The sequence below is a fragment of the Battus philenor genome, unplaced genomic scaffold (assembly GCF_028537555.1).
Source record: "Battus philenor isolate CCGP_79_NKW_IND1 unplaced genomic scaffold, ilBatPhil1.0.hap1 SCAF_30, whole genome shotgun sequence".
Classification (NCBI taxonomy): domain Eukaryota; kingdom Metazoa; phylum Arthropoda; class Insecta; order Lepidoptera; family Papilionidae; genus Battus; species Battus philenor.
The window spans coordinates 2252403-2265216 of record NW_027181694.1 but is presented as its reverse complement, the minus strand read 5'-3'; the positions used below and the strand labels follow the sequence as shown (position 1 = coordinate 2265216).

At 33.3% G+C, this 12814-nt stretch overlaps 1 protein-coding gene across 1 annotated transcript; it reads right to left on the bottom strand.

Moving 5' to 3' along the window:
• Nucleotides 1–111: 111 nt before the first annotated feature.
• On the bottom strand, nt 112–8113 carry Galt (Galactose-1-phosphate uridylyltransferase). Its single transcript, XM_068771162.1, has 8 exons — nt 8027–8113; nt 7178–7341; nt 6168–6295; nt 5050–5127; nt 3937–4089; nt 3171–3246; nt 1049–1268; nt 112–326 (listed from the first exon to the last, which is right to left on the bottom strand). Exons 1-8 carry the CDS (start codon nt 8046–8048, stop codon nt 112–114), a joined length of 1056 nt encoding a protein of 351 aa, XP_068627263.1. The 5' UTR covers nt 8049–8113.
• Between the last annotated feature and the right edge of the window lie 4701 nt (nt 8114–12814).

Below are 12814 nucleotides of genomic sequence, written 5' to 3'. Positions count from 1 at the left end.
CATAACTGTGAAAACATCGACTTTGCCTTTAAAATTGATTTGGAAAAAATATGTAACTAGTATCGAGTTGGTAAATAAAAGTAAAACTCTTTATATAAAACAGTAAATTTATTATTTTTTATTTTTATAGTGAACCAAATGGTCACATTCTCTCAACTTGGCTGCTGCTTGTTCTGGCGTAAGGTCCCTTTGTGGTTGTGCAAGCATTTCGTAGCCGACCATAAATTTCTTCACAGTCGCTGAGCGAAGTAGAGGGGGTAGGTAGAGAGCGTGGAGAAGCCAGTGGGGAGAGTCGCCCGGTGAAGATGATGGACCAGTCGGTGCACCTGAAAAATATTTATTTATTAAGGTTGTAGCTGAAGGTCGATAATAAATTTTCACTTATAACAATTTTATAGCCAAATATAAAAATATCAAAAATCATTTCGTAATAGATCTAAGAAGTCCGTTAAACAAAAAAATTTTAGAAATTCCACTGCGTGAAAGATATTTAAGTTATAATAAACCTTGGATGTCATTCGTGAATAACTTTCCATTTATATTTCTACTCAAGAGCGCCCGAGAGGTCCAAAACTTAACTAAAATCACTATCGCTAGATGAAATGGCGGAAGAAGCGCCAGTAGCGCTTACATCTAGATTGATTCAAAGTTGGTGAAACTCGATTCCGTCGAAGTCTGTTGGTTTTCCACATGCTCTGAAGGGTTTAATAAAATGCCTGTATCATCGAAACATCGTCCGGAGATTCCAGCACGTATGACAATCTCATGACGGCGCGGTTTCTAAACGTATCATTGTTTTGTAGGTTGCAGTATCTACAGAAGTTGTGTGTATTCCAAGTTCGTCAATTTCAAATGACTTCATACAATAAAAGATTTTAAGAGTTTTGTCTGTGGTAATCTGTATTATAAATCCCATAAAGATATAATATCTTGTAGTTATACGATTATTTAATCTTAAAACCATATATTACTTACAGAAAAACGAAGTAATGCACAGGTAAATATTACGTGAAAATTTAGCGTATGGTCACTGTGATATATATCTTACCATGCCATCCCATGCTGTATGGAAAGCTGCATTTAAACAGATTGTCGTATTTAGTATTGAGCTGTTTCATTATTTCTGCCAATTCCCTCTTCTGATCTTTATCAAGGTCAGTCATTCTCTGAGTGCTGCCTTTCAGAGGAAGGATCATCGTTTCATATGGCCAGGCTGCCCAGTACGGAACTAAAGCGACCCATTCGGAGTTTTGTAATACTATTCGATCCTGTAAATATATAAAATAAGGACATAGAAATTAGACCAAAAAATGACATATAGATATTTATATGGTGGAATGTCAGTTCATCCCATAGACGCCCACTGCAAGGAATAGGTCTCCCCCAAAGATATGTTTAGGAGATATACCGTTGATATACACTTGGCAGCCGATTTTCGATCGCAGTGTGATATTATGTTTCGTAGAGGGCGCTGCTGTCCATCCTCTGGAAACTTGTTTGTGAGCAGTGGCAATCCTATGTAATTAATGCACAAAGTGTGAATTATATAAGATTGTATCCGGTGAATCAAACCCGCGACTTATGATCGCAAGTCTCAATCGCCTACCACTACGTTACCATTGCTTCTATAGGTTGTACCATACATTGAATGTCAGCAAATTAGCTATACTCTACCCTTTTCAAAATTTTACGCCAATAACCAATCGTTCTATAACATTTTATGCCCTTCCCTCCATTGACGGTCTCTCGTTCCCATATCTTATTTATGGGACAGGGACGTTTTTATTTCCACGCTCTTCTGTCATACTTCACATGATCTATCTTTCTTCTACTTACATTCTACAATTTCTATCTTTCTTTTACCTATCTTACTTTCTACCGTTCATTCATCGCCTAACTTCCTTCACCTCGTTCCTTGCTATCACAGCTTTTGGTTATCACGTTATTTTTACTTTATCTTATCTTTTATTTTACATTTTATAATTTGATGATTTTACATTCTATAATATTAGAGAAAATAAGAGTTTTCATCAAGGATGTAAGAGTTCTATATATTTGATCGTATGTCTAAAAAAAGTCTATAGTGGAATAGCACCAACTAAAATCCAGCTTGAACAATATAGTACCGACCGTCCTCGATTACCAACCATTCACCAGTTTTACCGAAAGTGAGACCTACACCCCACAAGGTAGCAATTTCATTGTTAAGGTATTGCTGAAATGGGCTGACGTTCTCTCTTGATAACAACATTACTATGTTCCAATTTTAAAAAAAAACGGATATAGCTACTGATCCCACTAAAAAAATTTCGGCAAGTTAGTGAACTGCATCGGACTTTGTATTTCAAAAACTTGGACAATTTTCCAGACAAAAAAGAAACTAACCGATATAATTTTAGCTGATAGTAAAGCTGGAGTATAAATTTCTTTACTGTATTAAATAAATTGTGACTCCAAAAAAAACATGTCTCAGTATGTCGAAGGCTCTTGTCGGATCTGGACGTGTTTGGAACTTTTGTAATATTAAGTTGATGAATGCCTTCATAGGGTACCTTAATCTGATTCTAGTTTATATCAAATTGGACGAGGACGAAACAGTTGTGACACTAATGTGACCTCCATACTATGGAGGCTTTGGCTTATTGGTAGGATAGATAAAACCTTTAGGGTACCTGATGAAGGAGGCACCTTGTTTCGACCAGTTCGTAAACTCTTACCGCTAGTAGCTGGATCCCAGACAGTCGCTACCAGGGTTAGTGTTCCACTCAGGGCCCGGAATATTGGCGACTGGGTCATTCAAAACATCTTTATATTTTTTTTATACATTTTATATTGACAGTTTGTGTCGTGTTGCATTCTTGCGTTCGTTTTGTTCTGTCAGTCTAGTCTACGTATTGTTTTACTGTTACCTAGTTTTGTAAAATTATGATTACATTACCACCATCATATGCATTTATTTAATCCGTTTGTACAGTCCACACGCTTGTCAAAATTTGTTCTGCACGGCTCTTCAGGGAATAGACACTGGAAGACGCCTCGTGAGTAAACCTTTATGTAACGTTGATCGGAGTCTACCACGGAGACGTCGTCTCGGGTCTTTATTACATGTTACAGAATTGGTACAGCCTTTTATTATAGCCTTACCTACATATTAATATTTCAAAACTTACCTTCTGTTTCAATTCTTGTTCTACGTAATCAACCAGTAAATTCTTTCCGTATTTCATATAGTAATCTTTTTGGCACCTAAAAATGGAACACTGTTTACTAAACATATCTTAGGTATACAAATATAAACATTGCATTTTCAAACTGCTAGTATAGTTTCACTATAGTGCTACCGAAACTAGTGTACCGCGCCTTAGGTATGCGCGCGGTATGACGGGAAGCGGGGCATCAGACGATCCGTTCTATTAGTCCGGCGTCAACACTCTTGGCAGCGCTCAGGCTGTTGCATCCTCCCCCACCCCAATCTCACTGCTAACGCGTGGTATAGCGGTTTCGGTAGCACTATAATAGACACAGTAGTGTTGTATTTCTTCCTATTTTCGATTATATTTATATACGTCATAGCTTGAAAAAGACTTCCTGAACTTCATTGAACTCATATTTTGTAAAAAAATTCTTACATAAATAAATTTGTCCAGAAACTTGAAAATAATTTCGGAAATTTTACAGACTATTCAAACTGCACATTTGACAGCTCGCTGTGAACTTCGTGTGATCTACCTACACTGCGATTGTCGAGCCGCCTTACAAGTGTGGCGATTATGGTAAATCCCCCAATTAATTGGGGATCTACGGGGTGCCCTATCCCTTGCAGTGGACATCTATGGTCAGAAATAACCTTTATCAATAAAGTAGACGTTTACATGGATATGTATATGCTGTCAGTAAAAAAAAAAACATTACAAGTTAGCCCAATTTGAACCACACCTGTCCTTGACTCTTGGCTCGTTGGGCAAGAAACTGGATGCCCAGATTTGACAATGGGGATGTGGGTTGGAGCAACCCATAACAGCGCCTTTGTTCTCGAAGATCTGTACCCAGGTGTACCGGCGTCCGAGCTCTTTGAGCTGTTCTATCCATCTAAAAAGTAAAAATCGTCATTTTAGATGTCCTCTGCTGAATGTGGGCTACCCTGGAGACTTTAATAGAGTTTGGCCTTTAACTGTAAGAGAATTGTGGCGACGTTATTGGACGCCATTATTGCAAAAAGAGGGTAAGCTGATATCACAGTGTGTCAGAACTGTTCCCTTCTGTCTATTTCCTAGTGACTCCGATGTCAGACCTGATTATTCTTCTTAGATAATGGCGTCATTAAACCAGCTTGTCTTATCTTGTCTTGTTTCAGCGGGCTGGTTTCCGCAACTAAGCGGCAATACGATCGTTTTGCGTCGTGGTTGGTCTTAATCGAACTAACTGTTCCGAGAAATCCCAGCAGATCCTTGATCAGGGGCGGCTCTAGCTCGTGTAGCGCCTGTGTGCAATGAAACCCTGGCGCCCCCTAAGCCTGACCCCCTCCCCCGCGGCTATAACTATTAACTTTGTCGTCTTGCGTTGGTGGCGCCCGTGTACATTGCATACCCTGCGCGGTTATGCCGCTCCTGCCCTTGATAATGCCGGCAATCTCGGAGAGGTACCTCGGCGATCCGAGATGGGTAGCCTATAAGGTGCTTCTACCATACACCATAGTAGTAGCAGCTCGTCTTCCTCCAGGTACGCTCTGCACAGAGGTCTGTCCATAACACCTAATGTGAATAGATGTTTGTTAAAAAGACCCTGATTGGTCAAAGTCACTGTCACCAGTCCGGGTCGCGACAGCCAGAGCAGAGCGTTAGAAGGTCGGCAGCTTATGGTAGGCATTGCCTCTCTTGCTTGCCGGCACTCCTCATGGCTCGTCCATTGCTCTCTGTCTTGACTCCTAGTATGCTCGGCTACTAGAGGTCTGGCCTGGTAGTGGGATGAAGGGCTCCGGGCCGTAAACGACCAACCTGGAGCCCCTATTAAATCAGCTTTACTCCTGCAACATTTTTTATGGACACTTACTCATTGATAACGGCTAATATTTCTTCCACATCCATGAGTGGGATGGTCATTGTAGAATCTGGATGGAAGCACATCACTCTGTAACAAAAGAAAATTCACTAAGGAGGTATCTTTGTTAAAACAGTTAGTTATATTGTATGAAGTAATATGCCTAGCTGTTCCATGTGGAATTATTAACAATACAGAACTTTAGGAGTTGGGAGTATCATGAATTGTTCCCACAGTAGCGCGAAGAGTGATTCGTTGCGTCGACCTTTGTCAATACAAACTGTTGTACTTTTCGTTATTGAAACTGCGTCGTCTGTTGACCACTGTTCACTCTTATCTTAAAGTGTTTCATGATAATGACTTAGTAAGTGCCTAGGTATTTATGACAATGCTATAGAACTTTTTCATAGAAGATTCCAGAGACTCCTTTCCATCAAAGTACTAAAGACGATAAAGGTAGTTAAAGTGGGAACAGGGGATTCCCTGAGTACCTACATAGATTTAAGCTTAGGGCAATGAACGAAACAAAGAATAAAAAGAAATGACAGAATAGGTGAGGAATAAAAGAAGGAATAATAATTGACATTAAGATGTAATTATTATTGCTATAATATCCCTATGTAACCAAGATAGGGGAAGTATGAGAGGCTTGAGGATGAAAAAAAAGCTCCAGGAGAATCCCACGTTCACCAGTGACCCAGCGGTGGACTAGATCGTGGTGCACGCAATAAAGAGCTGTCAAAATGTTAAGCTACAATAGAGATACGAATAAAAATAGATATTAAAACGTAAATGTAAAAATTAAAGACAGAAAATTGTAAAACAATGTGAAATTAAAGAAAGTGGCGGAGAAAGAGAGGCGATGTAATAAAGAATGTTTGAAAGAAGACAGAAAGGGACAAATTGTAGTGAAGGACACGAAGACAGAATGCTAAAATAATTAAATCAAAAAGCACAAAAAGTCACTAAAGCACAAAAGACCCTGTCATGACTAAAACAAGGGGAAATAAGATGTCCTCACCAGGAGAGCCATAAAAAGAGGGTTTTAGTGAGTAGGTAATACCTTTATATTTTATTAAGAGAAAATGTACAAATTTTCTTCTTAAATCCCAAAGGCTTTTAAACATTACCTGCAAGTTCCTTTAGCTGGTGCTGCTTGGAACAATGGGTGTTCCGGCTCTGGAGGCTCTGGAACCTTTGGCAGCAGCGCCGGAAAGTCGTTTGGGAACACATACGTTGATGTGTAGTTGGGGTTTCTCTGTAAACACATTAAAAATTAAACTCAACGGATTTATCATCATGATTTCAGCCGTAAGATGTCCACGGCTGGACATAGGAATTCCTCAGAGATTTCTTGCAGTACTCGTTGAAACAAAATATTAATGAAAAATTACGTAGGAGGTTATAAGTACAAATGTAACGTAGGTCGGGTAAGAATAAAGATAATATAACAGATTGTTAATCAAAATAAAGAAAATTTAGAAATAATATAACAAAATGTAAGACTCCTGAAACAAAAATCAAAATTGAAACAGCACTGTGATATAAAAAAAATGTTGTGGCTAATGAAGAGCGGCGAGATATGAATGATATGTAAATGGTAAGAGAATGAAACAAAATGTAAAGAATGGAAAAAGAGTGATAAGAAAACACAAACTGAAAAAAATTGAATGAATATAATTGAAAGATCCCTAGCCTTAATATGATAGGGGTCGGAAAGACCCCAAAAATAGGGCCTCTAAAAATACTACCAGAAGCAACTTGCACCCTGCTCTTTCAACAGCCTTAACAAAGGATAACAAATAAAGTCCACGTTTTGGGTAAAGTTCCTATGCCCGTAGTTTGACTATAAGCTTACAGGCAGATTGACAAGATAAAGTGGTTGCGGTCAGAACACAGGTCCTGATTGCCAAGAATAGTGTAGCACGTACACCCAGACGGTGTACAAATGTACTTGTTAAAGTCATTTATTTAAGCTTTATGATTGGCGAATATTAGGAAGACTATATACTTCAACAGAAGAGATAATTAAAAAAAAATTGTTACACATCATTTTAAAAAGCAGCTCCTAGTAAATCCTTATTTAATTTTTTCATTATTATTGAATAGGATATTTTTGTGATCAATTAAAGAAATATACCTGGCCGTTAGATCTAACAGCGCCAGCTCTCAACGGGTTGTTAGGATCTGGAGGTGGTTCCTCGGGCGGCTGCTCCATCTGTCCACTCCATGGACGAAGGCACCGATGCGGAGATACCAGGATCCATTCATCCTTCAGAGGGTTATATCTAACATGTTGATGCTCTGGCGTAAAACTCGGTAGTTACATTTTAGAGTTTTTATTAAAAACTAAAATATACTGATTTTTTTTCAATTAAAAAAGATTTAATTAAACTAATGATGCACGAAAGAAACCGCTCCAAGAAGAAATCCCTGCGACACAGGTCCAGTAGTAAACGTCCTAGATCTGACATGACGATTTATCATAAAAAATAATGTTCAAAGATAAAATTAGATGAATAACCATTCAGCCTATTTATTATTGCTAGTAAAATAAGTAGGCGGCTTTGATATGTTAGTTATAAATGACCAGATACAGTAAATGGTCTCTCTGGTCTATTTTCGTGGCAAGGAGTTTTTAAATTAAAGTTTTTACCAAAAATAAGCCAAGATTTCACCTTCAAACAAAAATGCATTCATGAATTCAATCTGAGAAATTATAAATTATATAAAAAACCTTAAATCGATTTTTGAATCGTAAATAGTACAAATTTAGATGTCAAAATATTAACTTTCTTATCTATAGTAATATATTTTCGTGGCAGAAATCCTCGTACCCGATATAAGAAAACTTTTAAATTTCCCGCCAATTTTGCTGTCATTTTAGAAATATATCGCTCTAGCCACTCTTTAATTAAAGTCAATTGTCTTACTAAACTAAAAAACATTTATGTTAGAGAATTATAATAAAAAAATATGTTTTACTTACCGGTAGGTTCGAATTCATTCATTTTATATAATCACAGTGCTGTTTTCATGTAATAAGGAAGACAACACGACTAAGTGACGTGCGCTGTTTAAGCATTAATGTCGATAAGAACTGATGCAATATTTGAAGCAATGTTGGGGTATATTTTATATCGATATTCCTTATTAATTACCTACTAAAAAACATATTAAATATATAATGGAAAAAGTGCGTGAAAGTATATTTCAATATTTAAACTAGAACTCCGGGAAAATTTATTTTTGTGTTTATGTATTAGTTTGCTGAAAATTGGTAGTATATTTATAATATTGTATTTTGTTCCTACATAATGCAGTATCATAGTGTATAATATCAAATATTCGAATAATCTCTGTTCTGACGAACGTATTGAAAGATAGTGTAGACAGACGCCATTGTTGGGAAGAAATATTAAAAATGAAGATTAAAAAAAAATGTGCGTTTTTTTTTATTTATTAGTCACCCAAATTTTAAATGAACCATTTTAATGAATAGTAAGTAGTATTATTACTTCTTTCTTTAGTATAATTAAAATAATAAGACACATTACATGATTTTTTTGACAATTTATGTCATGTTATAGCTGGGTAAGACCAAAAAGGAATAATTATTTTAAATATTTACTATAAATTTAATATTAAAAAGTATTTTGATACTTAAAATCAATCCTTGGTACAAATTACTGTGTACAAAATTCTGTATAGCATATTGTTATAACGGGTAGTATGTTTTACAATAAGGATGATGTTGTTCCTTTCTTTCATTAGATTAAATACTTCATCGCAAGTATAATTTCAGCCATATTACGTCACACTGAAATTACAGAAGAAAAGAGAAAAAAAATCGCGAAGAAATGAGAAAAGAAATGATCCTCGACTAAAGGTTTTCAATAGACTAGGCAGAAGCGGGCTGCTTTCTGTCTCTTACGGCGACTTTAACAAGATCCTCTATCCAAATATTCCAAATAAAATACGCAGTCGTTTACATTATTCAAGTAATTTTTCTTCGAATGTTTTATATTGTCTATTAATCTTTCTATTCTACAGTTTCAGTAATCTACGGGAAAAATTATTTGATTACCTTTAAAGTAGTATGCTAAAGGTATATATATAGTCCTTTTTTTAATATTCTTGCGTCCAGAAACTCTAAAAAGCGTCTCTTTGAACTAATACGATAACCTAATACAGAAGAATATCTAATGTCATTCTGAATCATGGCTGTAGGGGTTATCCCCAACCGTTGTTACTATTAATATATACATAAATATTCTAGGTTAGGATAAGCACATATAGCAGTCTGTCACAGCTAACCTGATGAAAATGTAAAAGCCACCGAGTAGTGAAAGTCGCTGTTTAAAAACCGATTCGAATCATAAATCGATAATTTAAATAATAAAAAAAAGTAAAAAGGACATACATTTTAATTGAATATAGGCGTAAACCCATTAAATAAGTGATCTCATAATTTATATTTGGTCAATCAATATGTTGTACGCCTTATCAAATATCAATGGTATCGAAAATAATTAATGACGAAGATACACTAAGAAAAAGCGTTTTTAAAATTAGGATAACTCCATATTAATATTAATTATCGTTTGAAATCTATGCCTGTAGACTTTGTACTCCAAAAGTAATTGGCCTGTCGCCAATGTAACATATGTAATAAAACACATAATAAATTAATGAATATACAAAATAACCTTACATATTAAAATATTTTTCCGCGTGATTCAAACCTTTTTACTGACATATAAGCTGTACATTCATTTTTACAATACTTTTAAAAAAAAAAACCTATAAGCATTCACTTAAATAAAAAAATTAAACAATTTTTATCGATATATTTAGGTCGCATGCAATCCCTAGTTAATATAACCATAAATTGTTTGGATAATATTTGACGTTGATAAAAAATGGCGTAAGTTATCGTGGTTTATTGTTTTACAATTTATTAAAGATATCTCGAAACTCGAAACTGTTATGATGTATAGTTTAAATTTTATTGTATTATTAAAAAATATTGGAAATAACTGACAGCATTGTTACTTTAAAAAAAAATATTACTTCAGACTAATTAAGAATAAAAAATATTTTCATTTTTTGTAATAAATATTTTGTAAACTTTGCAATGAATCTAAAAGAATAAAAACATAGTTTGGTTGTTTTAACCAAGGCATTTGTACAAACAATATGGCGAACGTTTCATGGTCCAGAGCGATTTTATAATAAAACAGACGATAACATCGTCATAATTTATGAGATTTCTATGATAATATTACAATAGTATGTATATTATTATTACAATATTATAAAGGCCAAAATTATTTACATACAGAGAGATTAACAAAAAGACCATAAATTTTCCATCGTAATGCAGATTTATAGATCATCGACATGATTTCAGAACAACCATTTGGGAAGATAATTTACACATTGCTGTGTAAATACATAAAAATAATAGTTATTCACTCCACGCTAATATTTAATTTTTAATTTATAAACAATTGTTTGGTTAAAAAGTTAATAATAAATTCATAAAATATTAGTTTCATTTATTTATATTTACGCCATCTATGTTATAATTTAAGTACTATGGCGGTTGAAATGCATGTACAATGTACGAACTCAATTATGTCAAATATAGATGTCACTAAAACTATGTACACAAATCTAAGAAGGTGTTACATGTTTATTAGGTTTTATAACGTTACTGTTATGTGTTTTGCATATGTTCTCTTACTTTTACAGCAACATCTAATTAATATTTTTGGATAAAGATGTAATTTTTCAGTTGATTTATTGCAAATGGATTGAAGTATATGGCAACAAAAATTTTAAGCATCTTATCTCAATAAATTGGGTTTTCATATGTGACACAAAATGTACCTGTACTTAAAGATATATATAAACTAGTAAATAAATAAAATGTTTTAACATTTTTTCGTTTAAGAGTCAAAAAAAACTTATATATAGTTCTTTGAAAATAATAATACAAGTACAGCTTTTTGTAAAGCAAAGTAATAATGTTTAACACTAAGATTTCTGATTAGTACCACGCTAAAGACAATGGCGCAGTGCGGTCTCTTACCTAGCATGTTTTAAGTATAAATGACGTCAGAGATGTTAGCGTAAAATCAAAGCATGCTTTACGCTAGCAAATTTTGAAATAAAGTTTTAATTAAAAATCAAATTTTCGTTTAAATAAAATTAATTTATCTTTTTTGGAATAATGCATATGTTTCTATAATATAATCTTTTTAAAATTTATAAATAATCCACCAAAAATTACAATATTTTCAAAAAAAATATTCCATTAAAGAATATATAGAAAAAAAATATGCCTGGGATTACTATAATACGGATTTTCTAGTAACAAATAGACGATTTATAACAGAAAAATCGTAAAATCAGCATTTAAAGTGTAAATATCTAGTTTTCTGTCAGAATCTATCAATAAAGTTAATATTTTGAACCTGACAGGTGTCTATACATACATATATATTTAAATTTAGTTTGCCATTTCAAAAGAGCTTATCAAAGCTTATTCAAAGAAATAAATGTTTTTTTTCAATTGTTTTATACTATTTAGTCCTATAGTATTAAAACTAATATATTAAAACCGTATTTTATTACATAAAGTAGTTTATAGATGTCGCTACTGCAGCGTTGTAATAAAAACAATAAATTTTATTTGTTACAACTTCAGAAGCAATAAAACACTAAATAAGCACCTAGTTTTCTATTGAATAATTCAATGTTGCCTATAGTTTAATTTTGGTGAATTGGGTTAATTGTTTCCAAGAAACTACATTTTCATTTATTAATTAATTTCAATTTTTATGAATTTATATTTCAAATCCCACCTTTAATTGCGAACTATCATTAAAATACAGAAATATGTAACTGATTTTTTCTGAAATTCATCGCTGTGGTAAGGGTTAAATTATACTGCAGTATGTAGCATAGTAAGGGTTGCTATGGTTGGTATTTTTTGAATATATAGCATTTATATTTTTAAATTTCTTTCAGATGCGCTAAATACGTGTTAAACAAATATTCGACCGAATTATTTAGTTTGATTTTGTAAACACGTGAGTGATATATATATATATATATATATTCAATGTAATAAATAAATGAATGGCTTCGTTCTTATTGTAATTAATTTGAAAGAAAAGTGACAAGAATGAAGATTTTGGCCAATAATTAAATAAATATGTTATCTATATATACAGGATGATAGGTTATATGTGTAAAATGTCTAAAAGAACGATGTATAGCTCATTTGCCGCCAAAGTATGGAACACCCTATTTAATTAATATATATTTTAATGCTATTATTAATAATCATTTTTAAAATATGGATAAATATATTTTAAAATTAATTATTGTTTACAATATGATGCTGACTGTACTGTCGAAAGTTATTGGCCTATTGCATGCCTATAGATAAATTATTATAAAATATTTAGGAGCGATCACACTATACATAGTGATTGGAATGAGATGTAAAAGCTATAAAGATTTTTACTAAAACACTTTTGTACTGACTCATCATGATATCTGTATAACAGTACGATTTTGAGATTTCATATTTTGTACAAATATTGTTTTTATTAAGTATATTTTAACTTAGAACGAATTTTACGAAATATTTAATGTAAAAGAGGTAAAAAAGGCCTTTTTAAAATAAAATGCATATATACAAACTTTTTATAGGTATAAAACTCGACTAGAATATTTATTTAGGCTTGTTACAAATTACCAA

Bases quoted from the DNA above. Each gene is read 5' to 3' on its own strand.
- Galt (XM_068771162.1), bottom strand. From the start codon at position 8,048: ATGAATGAATTCGAACCTACCG. The intron at 5,128-6,167 runs GTAATGTTTAAA...CTTTTGTTACAG, and splicing joins CCAGCTAAAGGAACTTGCAG to AGTGATGTGCTTCCATCCAG. The intron at 1,269-3,170 runs GTAAGTTTTGAA...ATATATTTACAG, and splicing joins AACAAGAATTGAAACAGAAG to GATCGAATAGTATTACAAAA.